The 27,156-nt window shown below is 45.2% G+C and overlaps 1 protein-coding gene across 4 annotated transcripts in view; it reads left to right on the top strand.

Moving 5' to 3' along the window:
- The window catches only part of NEDD4L (NEDD4 like E3 ubiquitin protein ligase), a 358,858-nt gene that overhangs the window by 248,684 nt on the left and 83,018 nt on the right, over positions 1-27,156 (top strand). For all 4 annotated transcript variants that reach the window (XM_060118688.1, XM_060118689.1, XM_060118690.1 and 1 more), the window contains one exon: positions 25,010-25,060. In XM_060118688.1, the coding sequence (XP_059974671.1) occupies positions 25,010-25,060 (51 nt within the window). The remainder of the gene's footprint in view (positions 1-25,009; positions 25,061-27,156) is intronic.

Genomic DNA, 27,156 nt, shown 5'->3' on the forward strand with positions numbered 1-27,156 from the left:
CTTATACCCTGTCCAGTCATAAAATCGGAGTATCAGATAAACAGTGTTCCAGTTATGCCGTGTTCTCAGTGTAGATTCAGCTTGATTCCTTGCACCGCGCATCTAGAGGTACACATGTAAGTAACCACACAAAAGGCCGGACCCATAATTAGGCACCATATCCTGGGTTTAGGTATAGTTATAATCAGAAATGTTTGCTCTTCTTTTCTGACAATTGAAACATTCCTACTGCAGTACCACTAAGTTAATGTGCATATTCATTTATCTAGATTACATGTAAAACTAAATGAATGAGTGGCCCACGTTGCTGCAGTGATGAGTGCTAGATCGCTTGTGAATGTTTTCCCAAGTAAATATAACAGATTGGTAATGTTTACAGGTGATTGCTTTGTGTATAAGCTAGCTCTGATTCAAGGCTTTGGGTCCAGTCGCTGCACTCTCAGGTGCGTCTCGGAAGCCTGTGCTGGAGAGCGGCTGAGGAGCGGCGGGAGGAAGGGGCGGCTTTCTGTCTCGGGGGGGTTGCTGATGACTCCGGGGGCTCCTGGCGGGCGTCCCTGGGAGGCATGGCCAGTAAGACGTCAGGTCTGGAGAGGGAAAAAGGTCAGGAACCAGTGAGCCTAAGCATGCCATTTACTGAATTCTTAATATTGTGATGACTAGAATCTGCTTTTCCGAGTGCTTTTAAAATAAGTTTCCGGGCAGACGTGCGCTTTGCACACACCCTGCAGAGCACGCCTCTCGAGGTATAAGATGAATCAGTCGCGCATGCTCAGAGCCTGTTCCTTCAGCTCCGGTAACCGCTAATTTTGACGGCAACTGAAGCAAGAGAAGCCTTTCGTGAGGAGGGGAGGAAGCCTCCACTGGACACCTCATCACCACCAAGTCTTTAGTGAGTGTCCTCAGTGTCCAAGGCAGGAGAATGTCTTCTATGGATTTTACACGTTTTAGGGTTTACCAGAGTTGTAAAATCCCCTGAAATCTGTATGTGCTAAGTGTGAGTATCTGTTCAGCTCTTGGCGAGGTTTTGGGTTCTCCCTTAAATGACCTGAATTTGCTCTCCTGAACCTGAGGTCTTGCCGCAGCACTGTATCCCAGTGATACTCATGGCTTCCGTAATAAAATTAATTGACTCTCAGGCACTTCATTCCTTATTCATCAATTTCCCACATAACAATTAAAAGTGGCATGTTTAATATGCATCCCTCTGTACTATTAAAACATCCATAACTGCTAGCTATCCTGCTAGCTAGCTAGATATTTTAATAAATTAATACTATTATAAACCCATAGATTGGCATTAGACTCTGGTTGCTTGGAGCTTGTTACATGCTTGGCACAAAGCAGGCACTAAATAAATATTTGTTGAATGAATAAATGATTGAATGAAGAAGCAAAGAAATGACTAACGGACCAACCATTTATCATACAGTTTAGTAATCAGGAAGTTCAATAGGGAAGTACAGTGACCAGATTTCTTTTGCAAATCTTATGAGTGCAAAGGATTTGTTATTAAATATAGATCCACCTTCATTGTTTGACTGGATAGTCTAAAATAGATCCAAACCCATTGTTTGACTAGGCTTCATAAACGCAGGATAAAATAGATTATACTTCCCGTCATCTGCATGATGCACTGCTGTTGCTGACGAAATCCCACCCTTGGCAAATGTGAAACAATAACCAGCATGAAAGCTTGGAGGTTCCTCCACATGTATATAAACAACCTTGGCCAGGCTCAGAGCTGGTAGAGCATCTAAAAATAGATAGATGATCCCTTATCTTGTTGCATATGAAAATAGTGTTTATATTAAGGCAACATTATTAGAAATGATGTGTGAGAAAAGAATCCTGGCAATGTCTTTTACAGTTTAGAGCGAGAAAATATATCAATGTGACTTTGAAGCACAGGATTAGTACTGCTGGAATGTGGAGCAGAACTGTAGCCAGTTTCTCTTTGATGAAAAACTGTTTGTTTATGCAGACATGTAATATTCTGTCCCATAGAGACTTGTCCCTTGCCCACAAAGTGGCACCCTGTTTTTCCACTGGATGTCCACTGAGAGACACACTGGTGGTGATGGTCCTTGACAAAGAGAGGTATATTAGGAAACCCCCAAATCTTACTGGCTTAACACACTACAAGTTATTTCTCACTCATGCTACATGCCAACATGGGTCAGCAGGCATGCCCATCCACGTGGTCACTCGGAGACCCAGACAGACTGCACAGGAGCCCAACTCAGAGGTGCCACTTGTCACCTCTTCTCAGAGTGCACTGGCCCAAACTAGTAATATGGCTCTGTCTGAGGCTGGGAAACGTAGTCTTCTCTGTGTGGAGGAAGGAGAGAGAACTGGTCAGTGCTGAGCGATTTTTGCAATTGGTGAGTAACATTCTCATATTAAAATCAGTTAGTGAGAGTGTTGGTGTAGTAAATCCAGCACCATGTTTTTCAGATTTAAATGGACTAATTTAATTTGTCGAAGTCCATGTCAAGTGGCTATTTTCTGAGCCCTGAGAATAATGGAGTCTGGTTCATTTTCCCACCGTACCAACTTAATTGGCATACAATGCATGGAATTTGACCTGTGGTAGAATCCTTGCCTAAGAAAGGCGGCACTCATTTTTGTTTGGTATTTTCCAGTAAGCTAATTTGATATATCCATTTTTAAAGCTAAAGCGTAGCTGGGTGAAACTAAGGACCAAACAAAAATTGCCGCAAATGATTGTTGGTAAGTGAAACAAGAATTTTCAGGGGTTTTTTTGCCCCCATGGATATGGTGAACATGGCCAGCAGCTGGCTGTAACCAAGATAAAATGTATTTAATTGTCCCCTTCCCTCCTCTCCTTCAAACCACAGCACGCACGCACACACGCACACACGCGACCTGCTTATTTAGAACGAAGCAATCCAAGTTGTGTTCTCTTACCTGGGATATAACCAATTTAAGAAGGTAGATTGAATAAGCCATGTAGCCATTAATTGCCTATCATCTTCAAGTGCAGAAAATAACATGAAAGATCACAGGTCTGGGGGTTCACCAGAGGCACCTCAGTTCACAGCCCTAAAGCAGAGTTAGAACTTGAACTCATAGTTGTTGGATGCCGACCAGTGCATCCCGGTGGCCTTCAACCCGTGAAGGCACACAGAAAATTAAACTGAGGAGTGTATCCCCCTCAGTTCCAAGGGTCCGCCGGGACTGCTCAGATGAGCCGCCCTTGAGTGGTTTTCTGCATCTTGCCCTGCATTCTCACTTCTGCCTCGGTGACTCCCCATTTCCCTCCAGTTGGGCTCCAGTTGGGCCTTTGGTGCTCCAGGTCCGTCAGGTCACCGTGTCTGGGGGTAGCACTTTCCCTTGGGCTCTCCTGGGTTTTCCCCGTTCTGCAGAGCCCCCCTCTGGCTCTGCCTGAGAGGGGACCTCCCTCCTGCTCTCTTCTCCCCCGGCGCCTCATCCCTCAGCGCCCCGTGTGGCCATCCCCACCCAAGCCAGTGCTTTATTCTTGCCTTGCTCGTGGCTCATATTACACTCTATCTTGCCGTCATAGATACTTCTATATATATTTCTCCCTTTACATCCCTTTCTCTAAGCTCTTACGAGGTCAAGGATTTTTTTAATGCATTTTCTTATACCCTGATTGTCTAGTATAGTGCTTTATATATGATTAAATGCTCACTAAGTATTGAATGAATTTATTATATGTTAGTTTTTAGTACAAACAAGTGTATGGAATTTTAGTTCCCCAATATTAATATTCTTTGCATGCTTATATTACATACAATGTACTTAGTAAATGAATACTTATAAAATTTGGGGTTGGCCAAAAAGTTCGTTCGGGTTTTTGGTGTTACAGAAAAATCTGAACGAACTTTTGGGCCAACCCAAATAGAATTTAATCTGAAAAGTGAGATCTTTTGATCCATAGAATATTTATCTTAAAAACAAATGAATTGATCCTCATGTAATTTTTTATTCTCTTTTATAAGTTTAGTGTATTGGGAGCCTGAAAGTAACACTGACTTTGGAGAAGGGGGTATCTAAAGTAATATTTTTCTCTGAAATCATTTTGCTGGGTTATTTCATATCCAACTGGGTGATGTCCAGGCATTTGAGACTAGTGGTTCTGACAAACTTGTCAAACAAGACAAGAAAAATTGTACTTAGCCAGAGAAAAATTAGTTGATGGCTACCTGGTACATGCTGTGCATGGGTTTGTTTTTCATTCGGGGGATAATTGCATCCTTGGATGATCTTCTTTAACTGTTGAATCATGTTTCGTAATAAAATTATTTTATGAAGCTAAGATGAGAAGTGGCTTGTTCTGTTCCTGGCAGAATCAGTGCCAGTGTAGTTAATGCACCAGCCTAGCTGGGTTTTAATTTAAAAAACAAATTATCTTTTAAAAGAGTAATAAATACCCCTTTGGAATAGCAAGAAGATGTCAGCTGTTGATAGGGGGTTATTATTGTGTGCTTAGATGTCATTAGAAAGCACAGTAATTTTAATAACCCAGGTTGTGTACAATAAAGCTCTTGCTTTTTAAGCATACATCAGCTGTGTGCTATCATCGTGTAATGATAAACTGCTTTTTACTTATGCGGTTATTTATTTAAAGTTTTGATTAACATAACCTAGTCTTCACAAAACATCTTATTGCTTCTGACTCATATATTCTCTGATGTGTAATAACGGGTTCTCATGATTTGTTTATAAGATCTCCTTACTCTGAGTAAGGGTTTGGGTATTAGGAAATATTTCATGTACTGTTTGTGTTCAGTGACATGAATTCCCATTTTATACCGACCTTTATACCAACCTTCACATGAGCACGTGGGAAATCTGATCATGAATCAATATCTTGGAAATGCACACCACACTTTCTGCTTTTTCGCAAAATAAACTGAAGGATTCTCTTTCCTGCCACCGTCTGGTAATAGTTTCTCATTTAATTTAAATAACCATGATAACCAGGAAGCTTTTGTAATCCTTGGTGGGATGTCTTATCAAGCCTGTTGAATTTGGCTTGACATGGGTTCATTTTGGTTTCACCTTTTTTTAAGAACAAGTTGTATCTGGGATTGGGGGGGAAAGCGAAAGCACTTTCACTGAATGGCTCCAACTTCAATCTCTTGAATTTTTTTTTATCTCCCTGCTTTTTTAAAAAAAAATTGAAGTATAGTTGATAGTCTTTTATTTTCAACCAAGCAGCTGTTGACACAGATTTCTTAGCAAGTGGCTAAATAAAAATATGGCAGTTCTGAAATGAACAGAAATGGTTGCTCTGTCAAAAACTAGCAGCTGCCAGCATGCAATTTGTGTGCCACAAGTGCTGGTCTTTCTTAGGTATTCTCATTGTGAGACATTTGATTAAACTGCCCGACCAGCTTCATTTTTCCATTCAACTTTTGAGGTCAGAGGTAAAAGCAGTTGAGAGGTTTCACATTGTGTACTTGTCTTCCATTTTAAACTAATTATTAAATAGTATTAAAACTACAACAGTAAAAGCAGCCACAACAAAACCTTCAAGCATTCGGATGGCCAGTGGAGCTTTATTTTAAAAGAAACCATAGTTCAGGGCCTCCCTGGTGGCGCAAGTGGTTGAGAGTCCGCCTGCCGATGCAGGGGATACGGGTTCGTGCCCCGGTCTGGGAGGATCCCATGTGCCGCGGAGCGGCTGGGCCCGTGAGCCATGGCCGCTGAGCCTGCGCGTCCGGAGCCTGCGCGTCCGGAGCCTGTGCTCCGCAACGGGGGAGGCCACAACAGTGAGAGGCCCGCATACCGCAAAAAAAAAAAAAAAAAAAAAAAATAAAAAAAAAAATAAAAGAAACCATAGTTCAAATAAAATGTAAATACTTCAGTATTTTAAATATCTCACTTAATCGTGTGGCCTCAGAAACCCCAGTTTAATGAACTCAGAATAGTGAGGGATATTACAGCATTTTGCTTCGTGCTTTTGTATAACACTGTGAAGAAAGACGATTGCAGCAGACGTGTGTGTAAATAGATGTACAATCAGCCAAGCTGTGCCTGGGCTTTCAGGGCAGGCACATAAAAATGGAAGAGGATTTTGGATGTTGAAAGAGGAAATTACTGGCAGGTAATAGAGATTCTCTTCAGAATCCTTTAGGTTTTATGGGGGGAAATAGTTGTTTTAAGCAGACTTTGAAGGGGTTTGGAATAGAAAGGTATTTCCTTTTTGCCTGTGTCGTCTTCGTGTTTCCAGGAAGAAAGCACCTCCTGGTGTGTGAGCACAGACCGGAAGCATTGGGCAGGGCAGGGGAAATGTATTGTGTGTGCATCTCAACCCGATTAATGAGTCAGTTGTAAAATAATGTTGGGGGGCAACCTTCAGGTGGTCCCCTGATCGCTGTCATGGAATCTGAGTTTGGCCCATGAATAGCATTTTTATTTCTGGTGGTGCCCAGGATAAAGGTTTGAATGGAACCTCACAGAGCTGTTGGTCAGGAAGTTCTTTGGGTTCAAACAGGATTCCCCTGGCAACTCAGTCTCTGCTAGTTTCACAGTAAACATCCCTGTCAGTCCAAGGGTGAGGCATCCTCCCAGCCCTCCGGTTCTCTTCTCCTAAAACAGGCTTTTGGACTGGTCTTTGCCCACGTACGAGTTTCCTATGGCTGCCGTAACAACTTACTTGCAGACTTAGCCTAAAAACGCAGAGATGAATTCTCTCACAATTCTGGAGGCAGGAAGTTCAAAATCAGAATCACTGGGCTAAAATCAAGATGTCAGCAGGTCTGTGCTCCTCCAGAGGCTCGAGGAGAGAATCAGTCCTTTACCACGTCCAGCTTCTGGTGGCTGCCAGCATCCCTTAAGTTGTGGCCACATCACTCCAGTCTCTGCCCCCAAGGTCACATTGCCACCTCCTCTTCTGTCTTCAGTCTCCCTCTGTACTTCTCCTATAAGGACACTTGTAATTCCATGTAGTGCCTACCTGGATAATCCAGGATAATCTGCCCATCGCAGGATCCTTAATTTAGTCATATCTGCAAAGGTCATTTTTTAGATAAGCTGACATTTACAAGTTTCAGGAATTTAGGACCTGGTATCTTTGTAAGCCATTACTCAGCCTACTACACCCCATTTTCAACACCTGGGACAGTTTACAGAGAAAGCCAAAGGATTCAGATTCTATCCTGCGGGGGTCGTTTTACTCTTGAAGTTAAATCAAGCAGTTATTGAGAATGTTGAAGTTAAATCAAGCAGTTATTGAGAATGTTGAAGTTAAATCAAGCAGTTATTGAGAAGGTACTGTGTGTGGTTGCTGTTCCTAGGCACAGTGGGAGATAGCTACAAAGATGTATAAGACTGTGTCTGTCCTGAGGCTGCTTGTGGTTCTGCTGGAAGGGAAGACGTATGTGTAAAATGAGTCATAAGAAAAAGGTCACGTTAGATCCAGAGAGCCAGGGAGTGGTAGCAACAGTGGTTGTTCGAGCCCCTGAGCCTGTGGGCTTGGCGTGGCTGGCTCTGTGCGCTGGAACATTAGACCTAGGAGAGATTTTTTTTTTTTTTTTTTTTTTTTTTTTTTTTTTTTTTTTTGCGGTATGCGGGCCTCTCACTGTTGTGGCCTCCCCCATTGCGGAGCACAGGCTCCGGACGCGCAGGCTCCGGACGCGCAGGCCCAGCGGCCATGGCTCACGGGCCCAGCCACTCCGCGGCACATGGGATCCTCCCAGACCGGGGCACGAACCCGTATCCCCTGCATCGGCAGGCGGACTCTCAACCACTTGCGCCACCAGGGAGGCCCCCTAGGAGAGATTTAAATGATCACGTCCAACTCACCACTCGACTGTTCCCCATTGCATTGCTTTCTGCTCTCTCCAGGTCTTTTCCCAAGAGCTGCCTCCTGCAAGTGTGCCTTCCTGGGTGTCTTATTCTTTCCTGTTGTACTTTGACGGTGCCATTATCTTGGTTTCAGTATCTCTTTCTCCAATAAAATAGCAGTTCAGATTCTTGAAGGTAATGCCTCTGTGCTAGCAAACACAAATAGAATCACTTCTGTAAATCAGTGATACAGAAGAATAAAATCTAGGAAACTTAAATTTACAGTAGAATAATCTGTTACGGTATCATGTTCTGTCAATTGGGGTAACTGGAATTTGCCCTAGCTCAATCTGTCTACATGAATGTCACATACCTTGGTGAAAACTATGATAATATCCCTTTAAAAAGAAAAGTGATTATCTTTTCTGTACTTTTTTTTTTTTAAGATTTTTTTGATGTGGACCATTTTAAAGTCTTTATTGAATTTGTTACAATATTGCTTCTGTTGTTTATGTGTTTGGTTTTTTGGCTGCAAAGCATGTGGGATCTTAGCTCCCTGACCAGGGATTGAACTGGCACCCCCTGCATTGGAAGGTGAAGTCTTAACCACTGGACCGCCAGGGAAGTCCCTAAATTACCTTTTTTTTTTTTTTTTTTTTTTTTTGCGGTACGCGGGCCTCTCACCGTTGTGGCCTCTCCCGTTGCAGAGCACAGGCTCTGGACGCGCAGGCTCAGCGGCCATGGCTCACGGGCCCAGCCGCTCCACGGCATGTGGGACCCTCCCAGACCAGGGCACGAACCCGCGTCCCCCGCATCGGCAGGTGGACTCTCAACCACTGCGCCACCAGGGAAGCCCACTAAATTACATTTTATATGACAACGTCTCCCCGTATTTTTGTTCCCTGGGCTTCTTGAATTGCAACGTAGCATGTTTCTTCCAGTAAAAATCAAAAGTAAATAAATAAATGGTTCCGTTGTAGCCTGTGTCTAAGAGTGATTTATACCATGACTGCAGATTGGATAGCCGTTACAGTCAATGACAGTTGTCTTCTAAACATTATCTTTAATCAAGTCTCTGGAAGGTGTGCATGTACTTTTGCTTCTAAAATGTGTGTGTGCGCACATGCACCCCTCTGTACCGTGATCAGGTTGAAGAAAGCATGTGGCTGGGCACAGTTTGGTCTGTTTTGAACAAAATTGTTCTGGAGTTGATCATTCTATTTTATTAAAGTTCTTACCTGAATTTTCAGAATAAAAAGATTCCTCCCACACAGAGGTGCTGATTGTTCACACAGCGTGTGCACCCTGCATGATAAGCAACTGGGGAAGGTGCCACATCAGTGCCTTTGTTCAGTTACCATTTTTTTGTCCCCTTTGCAGGGACAGGGGCATAGACTGACATGAAAAGCTGTTAGATTTCTTGACTGCAAGATACCAAGATTTTTTTTGACACATGGATGCCTAAAAAGAAAAACGCAATATGTACTAGTGAATCAAAAACATTTTCCAGTGCCTTTGTATAAATTGGATATGTTTTGTTTTTGAAAATTTAACTGTAAAGCTAGTCTCCATTACTGTGGCTTTGAAACACCCGAGATTGTTTTCTCTGGGTGGGTAGAGAAAACGTGGACAGCTTTTACAGACAGGGTCTGAAACAGTTATAATTAGGTTATACGTATCTCGTAAATACATTGCTTAGAAAAGCAGTCTCCTCACCTCCACTGGCCCCTCTTGGAGATGAATTGGGATGAGGGTGGTGGAGAGCTTAGGAAAGACTCTCTGGTGTTTATATGATTTTAAGAGTCATAGTTGTAACTCTTCTCAGTTTTTCTCAGAATGGCATCCAAAGTAAGGCTCAACTTTGTAATTTATTCTCAAAATGTAATTAAGTGGCCCCTTAATGATCTGCCACATGTCCCACGAGCTCCTGAAAGAACAAGCAAGGATGAGCTAGCGCCTGGGTAAGAAGACTTTTTTGCGGTACGCGGGCCTCTCACTGTTGTGGCCTCTCCCATTGCGGAGCACAGACTCCGGACGCACAGGCTCAGCGGCCGTGGCTCACGGGTCCAGCCGCTCCGCGGCATGTGGGATCTTCCTGGACGGGGGCATGAACCCGTGTCCCCTGCATCGGCAGGCGGACTCTCAACCACTGCGCCACCAGGGAAGCCCTGAAGACTTTTTTATTCAGCAAAAAAAACAAAGGACATAAGAATTGGGGATTATACTGTGAATACAGGCAGCTAAGCTTGCGTGACTCTTCAGAGACTGTACGTGTTGGGTGAGAGTTCAGATCTGGGCTGAGCTACTTACCAGCTGTCTGACCTTGGACAGATTACTTAGCCTTTCCATGCTGTAGTCTGCGTGTCGGTAATGTGCTTGTCAGGAGGATGGAGGGAGGTGAGTTACGTGAAGCACTTAGAATGTGCTGGGCACAGAGTGAGTGTCCCATATTTACTAATTGTTGTTGTTGGTTTACAGCTTCAAAAGAATGGTGTCATGCACACATTCGGGAGGGTTACTGCCCCCAGCTTAAAAGAAGTTTTTGCTGCGCTTTGTACCTGAAAAAATATTTTCAGGTTTAATACTCCCTTCCGTCTGTTGGTCCTGATGCAGCTAACACTCTCTGGGTTCCTTCCGTATGAAAGTTACTGCTGGTTCTCACACCACATCTCAGTGTTGCTATTATCATCCCCACTTTGCAGATGAGGAAACTGAGGCTTAGAGAGATTAAGTAACTGCATCAAGTCACCATCAAACTAAGATGCAGGGCTGGGAGTAGAGTGAAAGTCAGAGACAGAGCCACTGCCACCCTCTCTCAGTGCTGCCGTGCACAGGTGTCTGGTCCTCAGAGTCATCCCAGAAGGAGAAGAAAGGAATTCGGTCTGTGGAAGTCATGCTTGTAGTTTCTTTGGACATGGTAGTCAAAACAGCCCCTGCTCCACTCAGTGTAATAAACACGATTGAATTCCAGTGTATTTTGGGCTCTGCTGGGTGGGAGGGGCTCCACCATGATGCAGTGTGAGGTTCCAGTGGGCAAGGTTTGCGCTATGTGCCACTCTCTCTACTGTTCTAGGTTTTTCTGTCAGTTTCTAAATTGAAAGTAGGTGCATATTGCTTGATTTACAGATTACTGTAGTAACTTTCAAGTTAGTATTTTATCCAAAATTGTCACTAAGGGCAAGACAGACTGATACAGTACGTTTATCTTGTTAAGTTCTAGGACTTGTACACACATAAAGAGCCTTAGAATTACTATATTTTATAATGGAGATAATAAGGCATAGAAATCTAAGAATTCCCCTTAGATCCATGATAAGTTAGGCCCCCAGGTAACTCCTTCAATACTTCTTCCTTTGAAGTATGGAGAAAAACTCAAATAAGAAAATAGATAAAAGAATGACAATTTGGGGAATCCCTGGTGGCTCAGTGGTTAAGAATCCACCTGCCAATGCAGGGGACACGGGTTTGAGCCCTGATCTGGGAAGATCCCACATGCCGTGGAGCAACTAAGCCCGTGCGCCACAACTACTGAGCCTGCACTCTAGAACCCGCAAGCCACAACTGCTGAGCCAACGTGTCACAACTGCTGAAGCCCGTGCGCCTAGAGCCCGTGCTCCGCAACAGGAGAAACCACTGCAGTGAGAAGCCCGCGCACCGCAACAAAGAGCAGCCCCTGCTCGCTACAACTAGAAAAAGCCCGCGTGCAGCAACGAAGACCCAAAGCAGCCAAAAATTAATTAATTAATTAATTGACTATAAAAATAAAAAGGAATGACAGTTTAAAGCTCATTTAAGTGTTTACCTCATATCTGTTTACCTGAGAGTGTTCAAATTCCCGGGGCCATTGCTGCAGATGGACACCCACTTCAGTGTTCCAGTAATTAATGTTTAGCCCAGGAAGGTGGTCACTAGAAGTTTAATTTTGATGCAGTCAGATGCTCTGATCTATGACAAGGTTAAGAATTACATGGGAATGTAATTGTATTTTTATGTGCCTTTTTTGTATAGACCTCTGTACAGTTTATGGCTATGAACACATAGACCAGCTCATAAAGGCAGTCTCCAATCTGTGACTCTTCCTGGTTTTCTTTCTGGGAAAGGAAGTATACTGTAGAATAACAACGATTTAATTTACTTGTCAGGCATCTCCTTTATTCAGTGTCTGGTGCTAGTTTTGCACGTACTGTTTTCACACCTCCAGTAGCTAAGCAGCTCGCTCGAGGTCAGAGAGAGAGCACTGCTCCACAGTTCTCCCTGGGTTCCTGCAGTCACTGGTGCAGCCTGTGCTTTTTTCAAGCTGGTACCTGCACATCCCAAGGTAAAGTAATGACCTTAGTTTTACTTAAAGAGTTTTGTAGGGAAATTTTAACTCCTATTAAAATAAGCCATGGAAATATGATGGAGGGTAATGCAGAGTTCTCATTAACATTTAGGCTGATCTAGAACGTTGCCCTGGCCCCACACCCAGCTCCGGAGGTGACTCACCTCTGCTATCAGAGTCGTTGCCCCCATGCCCTGCCATTCCCTGCAGGTGACTTACGAAGTGCCCACCAGTGTGCAGTTGGAGGGGTGACAGTGGGATGATGTCAATAGGGGCTCGTCCTGGCCCCATGTTGCCCCAGCTAGTGAGGGATGTTAACTGAGAAGCTCAGGGTGGAGGTAGAGGGTAACTGAAGCCCCCAGGTGAGTGCTGCTTCACCCTCCAGTTACTTCATAGGTGTCCTGAGCCTTTGTAGTCTAGCCTCGGGATTACTGTTTATGATACAGTTTTCTTCAGGATCATAGGTTTAATGTTCCGAACAACCAACGTATACATAAATGGATTCTTTTGTGTAACTTCTTAAAAGTTGTTGAATAGTCTCACTGCAGATCATCTTTAAAAAAAGAAAGAAGTCGTTACTAAGCTTAGACTAACCTTTTTATGCTTATTTAGTCTTCCTTCAGTCCTTGACATTACATTTCATTTTCATGTATTTATTAATTATTATTTTATTTTATTATTATTATTTTTTTTTTTTTGCGGTACGCGGGCCTCTCACTGTTGTGGCCTCTCCCGCTGCGGAGCACAGGCTCCGGACGCGCAGGCTCAGCGGCCATGGCTCACGGGCCCAGCCGCTCTGCGGCATGTGGGATCTTCCCGGACCGGGGCACGAACTCGTGTCCCCTGCATCAGCAAGCGGACTCTCAACCACTGCGCCACCAGGGAAGCCCCCATGTATTTATTTTTTAAGGGATAGTTAACTTTACAACAGTTCATTTCATTTTTAAAGCTCTTGCATGTGGTTTACCCTCAGGATGGAACAGGGTTTCTCAAACTGTCTGTGCTGAGCTCTTGGCAATACAAGAAGTTTTCTGATTGAAGACCAGACTGAACCATAAAGTTTCTAAAAATAGCTGTGTGCTTTACATTTGGCTGGTTATTGGCAGGGATCCTCCCTGACTCCTCCCATTTCTCAACTCTCAAAAGATTCATTAATAGGGCAGCTTAATCACATTCCATCGTAACTTGCACAAGTCTTCCACACACACTGACATTTGAGGTGTGTGATGGTTTATGAAACAGGAAGTACAGGTGGTCATTGCCCCATTTTCCAGATGAGGAACCTGGTGCAGGGAAGGCTTAGTGCCCAAGGTCATGCAGCTAGTTGGTTCCTGAGCCAGGACTAGCACCCAAGGGGCCAGCCTCTGGGATTCTTTTCCCTGACGCACTTCACATCCACGCCTGTAATTTAGAACCCGTGCATCTAGGCCATGTGCTTCTCAAAGGCAGTACCTCCCCGTCCTTTGAGTCACTGGTGCAGGGCATACAGTGCAGCAAATGTGGGTTTCAGGGCAAGGACTAAGGGGGAGCAAGAGAGGCATCTGGGGTTCAGCATTTAAGTAAGCACTTAAATCAGCATGAGCAGCCCTGCTCTCGGGGCCTCGCTAGCCTCATCCTGGTTCCAGTGCTAGTGGAGTTTACAAATGACATGGATATTCGACCACTTCTTGCACGGCATGTGGGCATTTGAGTGTTAGTCCCCAGTGATTCTTAGAAAAAGTCACAGCTTTCTTCTCCCAGGTTTGCCTTGTGTTTTGAGACATCAGTTGAAGACTTAAGGTTTGGTGCCCGTGATGCTAACTTCCGTCTTCGTTGGTTTGATCGTTCAAGACTTTTGATGTGACGTGGAAGGGAGTATTGGGGGCATTTTTCTCCCCTGTGATTTTTATCTAAAGTACGCGCACATTCTGTCTCCCATGTTCCTGGGCCTTCCTGGCTTGGACGCCAGCCCAACTGTATGCTTTCAGTTTAGCTCTTTATAACACGGTTCCTTGTTCTGGAAACGCTTCTGGCCCAGAGCTTCAGTTCCTTCCTGATAACTGCATAGCTCTTGCTGTTGACCTTAAATGCAACTCACTCAGAGAAGGAGCTCAGCCATCAGTCTCAGGTTCTCAGGGATTTTCCTGGCAGCTCCCTAGAGAACTCGATCCCACTCTCTGTTTTACCCATTAATTAGGAAATAGTCCAGTGCATGAAGCTTTGCTCGCAGATCTCTCCTTTGAAATGCCTCGGGGTGGGAGGAGGGGGAGAGGGGAACCAGCTAGAACCGATAAGGACGGAACTTTCTTCAAATGAGCGATTAAGCCGTCACATCCCCCTGTGAGAGATTAGCTAGCCCCTAAGAGAACGTGGTATTGTAGAAACAGATGTAAGGGCTGCAGTCGGGGGGACTCTTGTTCAGGTCTCAGCTTTGCCGCTTTTGAGGTACAGAAACTTAACTTACCCTTCCTTCTTCCCTGGTGCTTGGGGGCGGTGGGAGTTAAAGAAAAACGAACACCAGATCACGAGAACATTCTTACAGAATTGCCCAAAGATGCCATGAACGCCTTATGGAGTACAGGGAGGGAAGTGGACTAGAACAGCGGTTCTCAACTGGGGGCAGTTTTGTCCCATCCACGACCCCCCCCCAAGACATATGACAGTATTTGGAGCTATTTTTGGTTATCATAACTGAGGGGCAGGGGTTGCTTTTGCATGTTGTGGATAAAAGCCGGATGTTTCTAAAACCCTATAATACATGGCATAGACAGTCCCCTGCAACAAAGTATTCTCTAGCCTCAAATGCCAGTGGTGCTGAGGGTAAAAAGCCCTGGGTTAGGAATTATGCTTATTGAATCCAGTTGTCCCATTTAATACCCAGTGACTGTGCAAAATAAAGTTGTTTCTATCCCCATTTTACAGATGAGATGATCAGCCTTCGGTGGTGATTAAGAAACTCGCCTCTGGCTATTCAGCTGTTTCTAGATAGACACTGGACTTTTAAACTAGGCATATACGCGTCCAAAGCCTATACCCTTTCTCCTGACCCAGTAGGTAGTGAGCTCCCCGTCACTGATGGTGCTTAAAACTAGGCGGGGTGAGCACCCACTTGAAGGATGAACAGAGAGAGGAGTCTCAGATATTTTGCACTGAATGACTTTTGAGGTCCCTCCTAAAGACCACATTCTCTGATTCTATTTTGAAGTGGGATTTGTCTTTTTAGCCTTGGTATTAGAATGGCAAGCAGATAGCCCTTGGCCATGACCAGTGAAATCTCTGTGCTTTGTCTGTGCACCTGTGAGTCTTATTCCTATTAATATCCCAGCCCTATCAGGCCAGAGGGCTAGGGTTCCAAACAGGGGCGGCCAAAAATCAATCCCCCTCCCCCATCTCATCCACATTCCGGGCCCAGGCAGTTATTTTTACCAACACGTGTAAATGGGTCCAGCTAGTTCTCCTCTGGGAGGACAGTAGAGGCACAAAGGAGGGGAGCTCTGGGGTTGGGACGCAGGGAACACGAACTATTTTATACCTTTAGAGGCTGTGATTTAATATTAGTTTGCTAATCAGTATAATTCTACCAGTTTACCAGGTAGTCACAGTTGCTCTTTCATGAAGAAGGAAAACCGAGAGCTTTACTCACTGGTTGTCAACCCGGGCCTCAGATAAGCATGAGCTGGAGAGCTTCTAAAACACACCTGGGTCTGGGCCCCTCTACCAGAAATTTAATTGTGTCAGGTGAGGCCTGGGTAGCAGTGCTTTGAGAGCTTCCCAGGAGATCCTAACGTCCAGCCTGGTTGCCTCCACACTTGAGTCCTGCTGCTTCTGTTCAGAAGGACAGCGCTCAGGTACCCGCGGATGTTAATCTGTCCTAAAGAGCCGAGAAGGAGGAGGTGCTGGGCCCTTGTTTCCCAGGGTATCCTTTGTAGGTGCCGGATGGAGGAGTACCCACACGCTGCTGCTCTTAAATTTGCACCTGCTGGAATCTGAAACTGACATTTCTCTTCCTCCTTCAAATTCCTTATTTTAAATGGTGTAATCTGAAGGTGCATGTAATCATTTGCTTAATTTTTCACAAAGCTTTGAAGGTTTCCTCTCCAGGCTGTTTTTCTCACCAGCGTAGTATGTGGAAAGGAGAAGCCTGTCCCCTGGGGGGAGAAGCTTTAAATACTTAATGAGTTTTGAGGGAAACTTTTTAATAACAACCCAGTTAATGACCTGACTTGATGATCGATTGTATGCTTTAAACTCTGGTCTCCCAACGTCTTTGCTCAGTAAACCTTATAAAGAATTTCGAAGAACTGTTTCTCACACATTTTTTTAAGATGACATCTATAATTTATCAGTAACTTGATAAGTTATTAGTCCAATAGCTGCAAAAGATGTAATTTTTAATGTATTGAGTATTTTGTGTGTGTTTTAAATATATTTCATAACATATCCAGTATTTTGTTTCTTTTATCTTGTGATCGCAGATACAGCTCATTTTATGGAAAATATCTGCCATAAAATTGAATTAACCGAATCAGTCCTTATTGCTAAACACAAGTCAGCCCTATCAGGCTTATTTCCTGTCATTTGAAAATCTGACTTCATTTTATAAATTAAATACACGAGAAAATTAGTTGGATGGATGGTAACTATGCAAGACATTGTCATTCCATGAGCCTGTCATCTAGGGGAAGTACGAGTCTGTCTCGTGTCCCCTCAGCTCGGGAGCTGTGCCTTTTCAAACCGTCCCTTCGTTTTGTGTTTCAGAGGTTTTTATACCCAGCACACTGCACCGTGGTAAGATTGGGAAGGATGAGGAGTACACCTTTCTTTGGGAAGCGGGAGACGGGGGGTGTGATTTAGGAAAGGCAAGGGAGCGGAAGACAGACTCTGTCCTCAGGCAGATCGAGTTTAGGGAAGAGGACATGCGGAGGGGTCTAGACAATGATTTCTTTAAAACTTCCCATGCCCAAGTTCCCTGGAAAGTCTTTGTTTATCCTCCGGGGTCTGCCTGCTGCAGTTTGAAGAGCTCAGCTTTAAAAGATATTGGGGCAGGGGGAGGGGCTTAATCAAAGAATAAGAAGTATTTAGCTCCATTTCATTTCTCCTTCAAACGTACACTTCACTCATTTCATTTCTGTATTAATATACAGGTAAGGAAAGAAGGACACGTGTAAGAGTGTGGACAGGACAGACAGTGCTGAGGTTACGTTCCATGGGAGTTTCCAGATTGCAAGAACTGTATCTGGCAGGCGTCACCTGAGGGGATGTGGAGTTGGGGTCTGCAGCACATCCAACCAGAGTCTTCTGGGGGTAGGGGGAGCCTGTTCATGTTTGTTTTTAAGTCCATGGAGTGTGAAGTTACTCTGTGGTGGTGATAGCATGGACCCTGGAGCCAGCCTACCTGGGTTCACATTCTGGCTGCTATTGACTAACTCAGTGACCCTGGGCAAGTTTTTTAACCAGCTAGTAACAGGTTTCTGATCCATGATTGGTGAGCTGCATGTAAGCGTATTATTCTTTGCGGTCTTGAAGTTCTTACCAGAGTATGGCTGGATGGAGCTCTCCCCCCAGCAAACGTTGATAGGGTCCATTGGCCAGAGATGCGGTTTCAGCCAAAACACAGCCATTGCAGAAAAAGGCTTATCAGGACCTACCTGGGATGCCAAAGCTCCTCTGAAAAGTCAGTCAGCGTCCTCTTGTAGCTCTAGTACCTCTTGTAGCTCAGAGTCATCACTCATTAAAATTCCAAGAATGATACCGTACTGCATTTACGTTACATGTGATCTGTTTTTGCTTGAGGACGATATTCCGCACACCCAAACTACTGTCCAGCCAGACAAGGAGATGCGCTGCTAGTTTCAAATGCCTTGAAGTATGAGGAAGAGCTTTTAGCAGTAAACCTGTTAATGAAATCAAACCATAAAAATGACATTGAACCCATGGTGTCCCTAGGTGCCCTTTTCCCCATCCTTCGATCATTCTTTTACCCTGCTTTGGTTACTAAACGTGTCCATCGTGAATCATTTCATTCAGATTATTAAAGTCTATTTATTGGTAGCTGAGTTCACAGGTAAACAACAGAATCTAGAGGTAGCTTTACTTTCTTTTGTTCTTCATACATTTAATCTATCATTAAAATTGCTTGCAAAAAAAATAGATTGTAAAACTTCTCCAGAGAAGAAATGACCCTGCATGAAGATTTCATCCTTGGTAAAGTCATGCCTGCCCTTGACCCTGGGCAGAATTAGTCACTTCTCCCGCTGTATCCCTGCAGCATTCTATTCACGCCTCTGAGACGTGGCAGTCATGGTCAGTGTCTGTACAGAGATACCTACCACCTGTGGCTATCAAGCACTTGAAATGCAGGTGGTCCAAAGCGAGCTGTGCTGTAGGTGAGAAACACCAGATTTCAAAGACTTAGCACAAAAATAAGAATGTAAGACACTTTTCGTAATAATCTGCATACTGATTACACGTTGAAATGATCATATTTTGGATATATTGGGTCAACTAAAATATATTATTAGAATTAATTTCGCCTGTTTATTTTTCTTATGGGACTTAGAAATTTTCAAGTTCTAGATGTGGCTCATGTTACATTTCTCTATCTAGTACAGGGCCAGTTAGCTTCTGTCCCTAGGAGGTGAGGGCACCTAGTCTCTGTGCCTTTCAGGCCGGGCACAGTGTAGCATCGTCTACCTATGGGTGACCCCCTGCCTGAAGGAGCCAGTGACCTCAGCAGTGCTGCTCACATTTTGTGCATCTGGTTCCCAAATCTCTTTCCCAGTGTTTGCATTCCCGGAGTTTATTGGATCTTAAGTTCAGAGTATCAAGCTTGGCAGAAGGCTGTAATTCCTGTGGCCCTCAGTTGACCCCTGGCCTGGAAGATGCTTGCTTACATGTGGAGGGGGGAGAGGACTGGACTGTGCCCTGGAGCTTCCTCCACCCACCCGGAGGGAGGCGGGGACGTCAAGCGCACCTCATCCCTGATGTGGTGGCAGGACACCTGGAGCAGTGGGGACCCCCCTGGAACCCGAAGAGCACCGGCTTCTCACAGCCCAGCTTGAACTGGTCTAGTTACGCTCCTGGTTAAAGCCTGGCGGCTACTGCCGAGCCACCGTACTCTTTGCCAGCAGGAGGGTTCTTTGCTCTGTCTATCCCTTCTGTTTTGTCTTCTGTATTTCAAGCAAAGTGTCCCTTAACATAGAGGCCTTCACGATCACACATCCAGCCAGCATGGTTTCATCCTGCCCGCCTACCCAGCGTGATTTTACAGAGCCTGTAAAAGTCCTTTGAGTTTGCCCTGACATCTTGTTGACAGGGAGGTCTTATTTGTTGTTAGAAATAACAGCCAGTGTCTCCAGGACACACCTTATTCCGTTTTAGTGAATGGGAGGTTTCAGCCCTAACCTCTAAACTAAATGGCATAGAGGCTGGCGGAGTGACAGCGCTTTGTGTTTTGCAAAAAGTATCTGAACTTCGTTTGGGTTTTGTGTTCTGGCGCTTACCAAGTGGATTTTGGTAAGAGCGTGTGCGTTCAGAGGATGTCATCACTGGACCTTTTTCTGTATTTTTAGTGGAATTCCACTTGGCTGTTTCATTAAGGTAACTTTGACACTGTGTTTTGGAACAATTCACCTTGAAAAGCCAGAGGCACCAGGTGGTAAAACGTTGGATTATGCGATGGGTGGCGTGGGTGGAGGCCAAACTCACGCTCTGCTTCTGAACCGCAGCAGCTCCGCTGTCGGAGGACAGGCTGGAGTGTATGGACGGAGAAAAAAGGAATATTCCTCCGTCCTTTTGTGTGTGATGGTAAAGCTGCCTTCGTGCTCTCTTGAGGATGAGATAACACCTAAAACGAAGTGCATCTCGACATCCAGGTGACTCTCCAGACAGGAGACTGTTGAAGACTGTCACTATATTTATAACATTTTGTCTAAAAGCTTTTGCAAAAGTTTCTCAAGCCATTCATTATTTAGATAATTCAGAGTGCATGCTTCCAAAGTCACTCTAAAAATAGAACCCGTCTCCCCTGTCTGGTCGGTGCTGGTGCCCGAGTATGGGCTGCGTGCCTCGCAAGGAAGAAGCATTTACTGGTTTAGAAGCATTTACTGGTTTAGCAGCAAAACAAAGGTTGTTTTTCTGTCTCTCTGTTTAGAGTTGGGAGATTGACCTTGATTTGTAATATATGAAGATGTAATCATTCCACGTCTTTACTCTTAAATTCTTTTTCTGCGGCTCATGTTCTAATGCCTCTGGTACTTCTCTTCCATTTCTCTTGAGAAATTCTCAATATAATTTTCTTGCAAGTTGCTCCTTAATGCTTTCTAGGACATGGGTAGCGCTGGACGGTTATCATTTGCTGGAGTTACGTGGCTTTTAAACTTGTGATGGTGGCACGCAAACAGAAATTAATTTGACGTCACAACTTAGTACACGCACTCACCTGTGTATGTCATTGAAACAAATTCCTCGAAACAGTACTTACTTATATTTCATGTGAGGCTCTAATATTTTTTATTCCATTATATCTAGTTTGTTTTAATGCTTCTTGTGAACTACTAGTGGGATTGCAACTCACAGTTTAAAAAGCGCTGCTTTAATGTATAGCTCCTATATTACACGCGGGTCATTTTACCTTCCAAGCATCGCCCGTCCTTTCTGATATACCTTTCCTAAAGAGCCTCTACGACCCCTGCTTTACGTGCCAGCACCCCTTACTTCTGGTGATGTCCTCCACACATAGTCCCCCTCCTCCCCTGCAGCTTCGATGTGAAATGCACAGAGTCCTAGCCTAACCCTTGCACGGTGACCTCTGTGGTCATCAGTACATAGTAAGATTCAGATCATATCCTTCGAGTGCAATTCTAACCTAAAGCTCAAAAGTCTGTGGTGTTTCATGAATGGATGTGTTCTTTGAGAAATTGCCTCTCGTTTATTTTGTGAGGACAGCTAAGCCTGGTGTCCACTTCAGTGCTGGCATCTCTGGCCCGGTGTGCACAATGAGAAATGCCCGAGGGCTGTGTTAGGGTTTCACTGGAGCTATTTGTGATCGTCCCCAGGCTTTGGGGTCCAGTGATACTCACACATACCTCTCACATACCTCTCCATGGCCTCTCAAGGGCGCACACTTGTCCCTTTCCTTCGGAGGAATGGTCTTGAACGTAGTTAATCGTCATTTGGAACACAAGCTCTAAGAGAGAGACTGTTTGGTATATTTATTTCACTTTTCCAGTAATGGAATATAGATTTTTGTTTCACCTTACGTGACACATTTCAAGGGCTCCATTTTGCATTGTCATTATGTTGGGAAAATATTTGATGGCTTGTCAGAAGGGAACATTTATAATTGTGTTACTAACCTGAACATTTTCAGCCTCTAGGATAGTGTGACAGGTAATTGAGGTTGAAATCGACAACATTTACCACTTAAAAATAAGCACAAGAAATACCAATATGGACTGTGTGAGTTGAAACTAATTTGGTTTTTTGTAAGCTCTTCGGGTTAACATGATGCTGGATGGAAATAACTTTGTCATGGAAATTATTTAAGTGATTTGATTAATGTATTTTTATAAAATTGGTGCAAGGTGTCATCCTGTGGTAGTGATGACCTAACGGTGCTCTGACGGCCTCAAACCTTGGCTCTCCAGGGCCCGCAGGTAGGGATCCTGCCATATCTGCACACCCAGGTGTCCTTGAAATACTCCTGCTTCTCATTTTGGTGTAAAGGCCACTAGTAGGCTCTCTGGTCCCTCCTAGATCTCCTCTGTGGTATTGAAGACACACTTAATGTTGGTGTAGTTTCACTAACCTAAATATTTTACATTGCCTGAAATGTCTGTACTTTTGGCAACAGTGGGATGTTTTGAAACCTGGATCTCACCAGCATGTTCCACTGACTGGTGAATCACTTTTTTAAGCCAATACCTCTTGACCATGTGCTGCTCTATACACTTAATCCCTATTTTATTTTTTAAATGATTTTATTACAGTCACCCTTGATGTAAACCAGAAAATAAGAGCCTTCTGTTTACTTTAATGGTGAGGTTGTTCCGTCTTCGTCTGTTTTAGGAATTGTTTTTTCAAGGTAATGAGAAAACTTGTTAAGGTACAAGTGAAGCCACCTAGCTTTGCAGTGAGTACCACTAGGATCCCATAAACTGCTCCTCTGAGGAAAGGAGCAGGGTCGGAACAAGAGGTTGTGTGAAGGATAACATCCCAGATGGGCGTTTTAGCAGAACCCCCTTCCCCGACGTCTCATAAACTGTGCTCTCCTCAGAGTCCCTTCTCATCCACACTGTTGAGAGCCAGCATCCCTTCGAGAAGCCCAAAGCTGGTGCACAGCCACGCTTTCCTGCCCATTATTGAGATGGGGGACAGCGTATTAGTTAAGAGCCCAGACTCTGGAACCAGTCTCCCCAGCTAGGAACCTCTCTGGTCTCTAGGTTCCCCATCTGTAAAATGGGTGTAATAATGGTGCCCACCTACTACAGCTGCCGTGAGGATTAGATGAGGCCTTGCCACAGCACTTGCTTTGCTACTGTAGCCCTGAGCCACAGGTGCCTGTCTCTTGATTCAGATGGTGAACTCATCTGATGGGTTTACAACTCTAACATCTCCCAAGCAAAACAACATGGGCACGTGGATGTTTTGTGAATTTTTGTTAAATGCACTTAGGTTAACGATCGATAGATAGCTATTCAGAGAGCAGATTATGAAACGGAGCTTCAGGTAAGACTGTCTTCTGATGGTTGCACCCCCATGTGCTTTTCCTTCACAGCATCAGTACCAGTAGCAGGAAGGGAGAGGGGACAAGTGGTAGAACCTCACTACTCTCATTAGGTAGACACACAATTTATGGTCAGGAATCAGACATTTCTGTGTGTGTGTGTGTGGTTTTTTTTTTCGGCTGTGTTGGGTCTTTGTTGCTGCACGCGGGCTTTCTCTAGTTGCGGCGAGCGGGGGCTACTCCTCGTTGTGGTGCGCGGGCTTCTCATTGCGGTGGCTTCTCTCGCTGCGGAGCACAGCCTCTAGGCACGCGGGCTTCAGTAGTTGCAGCATGTGGGCTCTAGAGCTCAGGCTCAGGAGTTGTGGCGCACGGGCTTAGTTGCTCCGTGGCATGTGGGATCTTCCTGGACCAGGGCTTGAACCCGTGTCCCCTGCATTGGGAGGCGGATTCTTAACCACTGCGCTACCAGGGAAGTCCCCATTTCTGTGTTTTTGATAGTGGAATTAACTGACATTTACACTGGCTTGATAGTTAAATCAGACAAATTCAGAATGGGGACTGCTCCCTAATTCTTTGGACAGTGAAGATGTCTACTTTCTGGGTCTTGTGCTGACTGCTGCTTGTTAAGATATACAGCATCGGCACCTGACGGCCATATGCTCGGTGAGGTATCCCTGGTGGGCTGAGGCAGACGTAGCTGAGAAAATAAAAGAAAGCAGAGACTTATCAGAAGGATGGGGGCCCTTCTCCTGCTTTGTGCACGCTCAGCCAGTAGTAACTGATTTCTCATTATCTCTCATGTATTGTTTAGAGGACACAGATAGTTTTCTAGTTAATCACATACAAGGAAATTCTAAGTGTGGAGCAAATCATTTCAGTAAATCTTGTTCACATTTATCTGCTGCTGCTTTTTAAATGCAAGAAGAGAATGTTTTCAAGTGTGCTTCAAAAGCATGTTTTCTAAATTAGAAAATTTCATAGGAAACCAGTAAAGAGTGAAAATAAGAGCCCAGGATTTGGAGTTAGGATTGTCTCTTGGGCTTTTCCCCAGGCTAGCAGTAGGACAAGTCTGATTATGTCTGAAGAACTTTCCAGCTACAATAGGCAATTTTTTTTTTTTTTTTGCGGTACCTGGGCCTCTCACCGTTGCGGCCCCTCCTGCTGTGGAGCACAGGCTCCGGACGCGCAGGCCCAGCGGCCATGGCTCACGGGCCCAGCTGCTCCGCGGCATGTGGGATCTTCCCGGACCGGGGCACGAACCCGTGTCCCCTGCATCGGCAGGCGGACTCCCAACCACTGCGCCACCAGGGAAGCCCTACAATAGGCATTTTGAATGTGGTAGAAGCAACTGCTTGTTTTTACGGGTAACAGAAGTCGTCGTGTTCCTTCTGGTTCACAGCGCAGGTCATCCAAGCATCAGAGGCTCTGACATAAGCCCTCCTACAGCAGGACATTGTGTCAGCATGACCTACTGGACACCCCGTGGTCCAGACCAGGGACCCCTGACCCTGAGTTATGACTTCCTTTGCTTCCCAGAGTCTGAAAGGGCACCTGTGAGCTTCTCCACGTGCATTTCATGGGGGTCTGTGTGGGAGATGGAGAGAGGAAGAAGCACAGTGTGTCCAGTGATGTAACCAGTAGCTCATGCATGATCGTGGATTCTGAAGCAGTGTACTTACTAGACTGAAAGTTCAGTGCCATTTTTTAATAAGTAATGTATAAGATATATTAATAGCTGGACTCTGGACTCTTTCCCAAGACTCTCAGCTCTCAAGGAGCTCTTTTGTTTATAGAACTTAATAAATATTCGTGAAAATGGTCCCAACATTTCTTTACCACCTTCTCTTTAAACTGGGCCAGCTGTGCCCCCAAACCCTCTGGGGTCCCAGGTATCCCTTCCCTGACTGATCGCATGCTCCCCAGGTCCAAGAGAGGATTTGTCTCCAACGTGTTGGGTGGTAGATGCCCTACAGAGTCTCAGGCAGCTAAAGGTCAGGTGTGTGAGGCCTTGGGCTCACTGGTCTCTGAGGCGACGGCTGTCTGGGCCTCACCTGGGTCTCTGCCTTCAACCCATCCCCCCTGCTGTCCCATGTCAGGCCCTGGACCTCTCTCTATTTGTAAAGGAACACTTTTAAGAATGCTGACATTCATCTATTTGACATCAGCAAATAGATGGAAACATTAATTCTTTTCTCTCTTCTCAACAGACACGAGACGACTTCCTGGGACAGGTGGACATACCCCTTAGTCATCTCCCGGTAAGAACGGTCACCTGCTTTACAGCGCGTGCTCTGAGCAGCAGTTTCTAACCGTCTGCGGTTTGGGTGTATTTTCAGGGTGGCATTTCCTCAACACAGTGGAGAAGCGTGTGTACTCTGGCCCCAGCCCTTTCTAGAAGGTGGTCCTTTCAAGGGGATAGGAGATAGCTTAACTGTAAAAATCAAGTGCATCTGAACCATCCACGGATGCCTGGCAGCGTCACGGGCTGCTTTCTCGTCTGATCCTTAGTTTGTCTTCCTTTGTCACATCGTACAAACCAGCTACCTGCTTCTGTCAAACCCCTCCTCCTTGTCACTGGAATGTCCCTGCTTTCAGGTTCACCTCTTGGGTCTAATCAAACGTCTGTTCCCTTTGTCTAGAATTGTACATGCTGTTTCTCTTGGGCTACACCTATACAAGCTAGTGTTTTCATGGCTTTCTCAGTCAGCACAGAGACAAAAGAAAAGATGCTATTGGTACTGAGTGAACTTGTCAGCCGGAAACACCCACTCTGGCTTCAGCAGTTGTACCGGGTTAGCACGTGTGGCGTTGCTACCATTCCTCTCCACTCAGACGAGCAGCAAAACAGTTGGGGCTGTTGACATTAACTGAGCTGAAAGGTGACTCGCACACATTCCAGTATCGATAGGATGGGGGTCCAAGACCTCCTTCGTGAGAGGTAGATGGTCTCGTGTTCCAGCTCCCGGACCTCCTTCCCCGGGGCAGCACAAAGTGCCTAAAGTAGCACCTGAGAGAGGATAAGTCAAACATTTCTGCCTTCCAAGGGCATTTTATTATGTTTTTAAACGCTTCATGTGAGCAAATAGTGTAAGTAGTCTATACACTAAAAGGACTCAAACCACCTAGTGTGAGCCTCCTGCTGTGTTGAAACTCTAGCTATGGCTGTGTGTTAAAGACCCAGAAAGACTGTGTCTCACCCAGGAAGCTGTGAAGCTCTGTTGGGAAGGAACATGATGGCAAGCCCTGTGTTCTTGCTGACTCAGGGGAGCTGTTAAGGAAGAAAGGTTTCAAGTGCCTTCCCTTCCAAAAGATCGGAAGTGAAAGTAATGTCATTAGAATATTTTTGTTTGTTTCTATATAAAAACCTGAAGCTCCAAGGTGCTTGTGGAAGGTGGGCTTATGCTTGATGGCATAAGCCATCAGAACCCTGATTGTTCTTTTAAAGTCACATTGAGAGCGTATGGATATCTCCGCCTTTGTGCAGAAAGACTGTTCACGTATTTCTACATCAGTGGGTCTTCTCTTCATGCTCTTCAGGTTGAAGCTGTAACCGCCTCACATTTTTCGGCAGTGTTGGTTGGTTGGCCAGTTCTTTCATGTGTGTCCCCAACCTCCCTTTTGCCCAACATAAAAACCACATCACAGTCAAGGCAAATTATATATTAACTCTAAGAGGTGTAGGTGAAATTTTTAAACAACTTGCTCCAACAATCCCTTGAGTGATTGAGTGCAGATTGGTTTTGAAAGGTTGAGTGGAACTCCCAGAGAATAGAAGGGTGTTCCTCTTCAGAGACCACATCAGTAGAGGGAACAGTTTACCTTTGGATTTCGTTGGAGGCAAGAGTGAGCTTTCAAAGAAGGAAGCGGTGCCGAGGCTCCAGGCGGGAATGGAAGCCAGCCGGTTAAAGAGTGGAAGAGGGAGGGCTTCCCTGGTGGCGCAGTGGTTGAGAGTCCGCCTGCCGATGCAGGGGACGTGGGTTCGTGCCCCGGTCCGGGAAGATCCCACATGCCGCAGAGCGGCTGGGCCCGTGAGCCATGGCCGCTGGGCCTGCGCGTCCGGAGCCTGTGCTCCGCGGCGGGAGAGGCCACGACAGTGAGAGACCCGCGTACCGCAAAAAAAAAAAAAAAAAAAAAAAAAAAAGAGTGGAAGAGGGAGAGACCAGAGAGGACTGAGGACTTTCACAGGAGCTGAGCCAGTTGAGAAGTGGAGCCTCCCAGTTTTCCATCTGTCCCAAGATGAGCTTCCACTGGAGCGCTATATCTCCTCCTTAACATTGACTGGCTTTGTGGAGCCCACTGCAGTCTCCAAGATGGACCACAAAGGGAGCAGAAGGAGAGGTGAAGGTGCATTCAT

Source organism: Mesoplodon densirostris, chromosome 15 (genome assembly GCF_025265405.1).
Source record: "Mesoplodon densirostris isolate mMesDen1 chromosome 15, mMesDen1 primary haplotype, whole genome shotgun sequence".
Classification (NCBI taxonomy): Eukaryota; Metazoa; Chordata; class Mammalia; order Artiodactyla; family Ziphiidae; genus Mesoplodon; species Mesoplodon densirostris.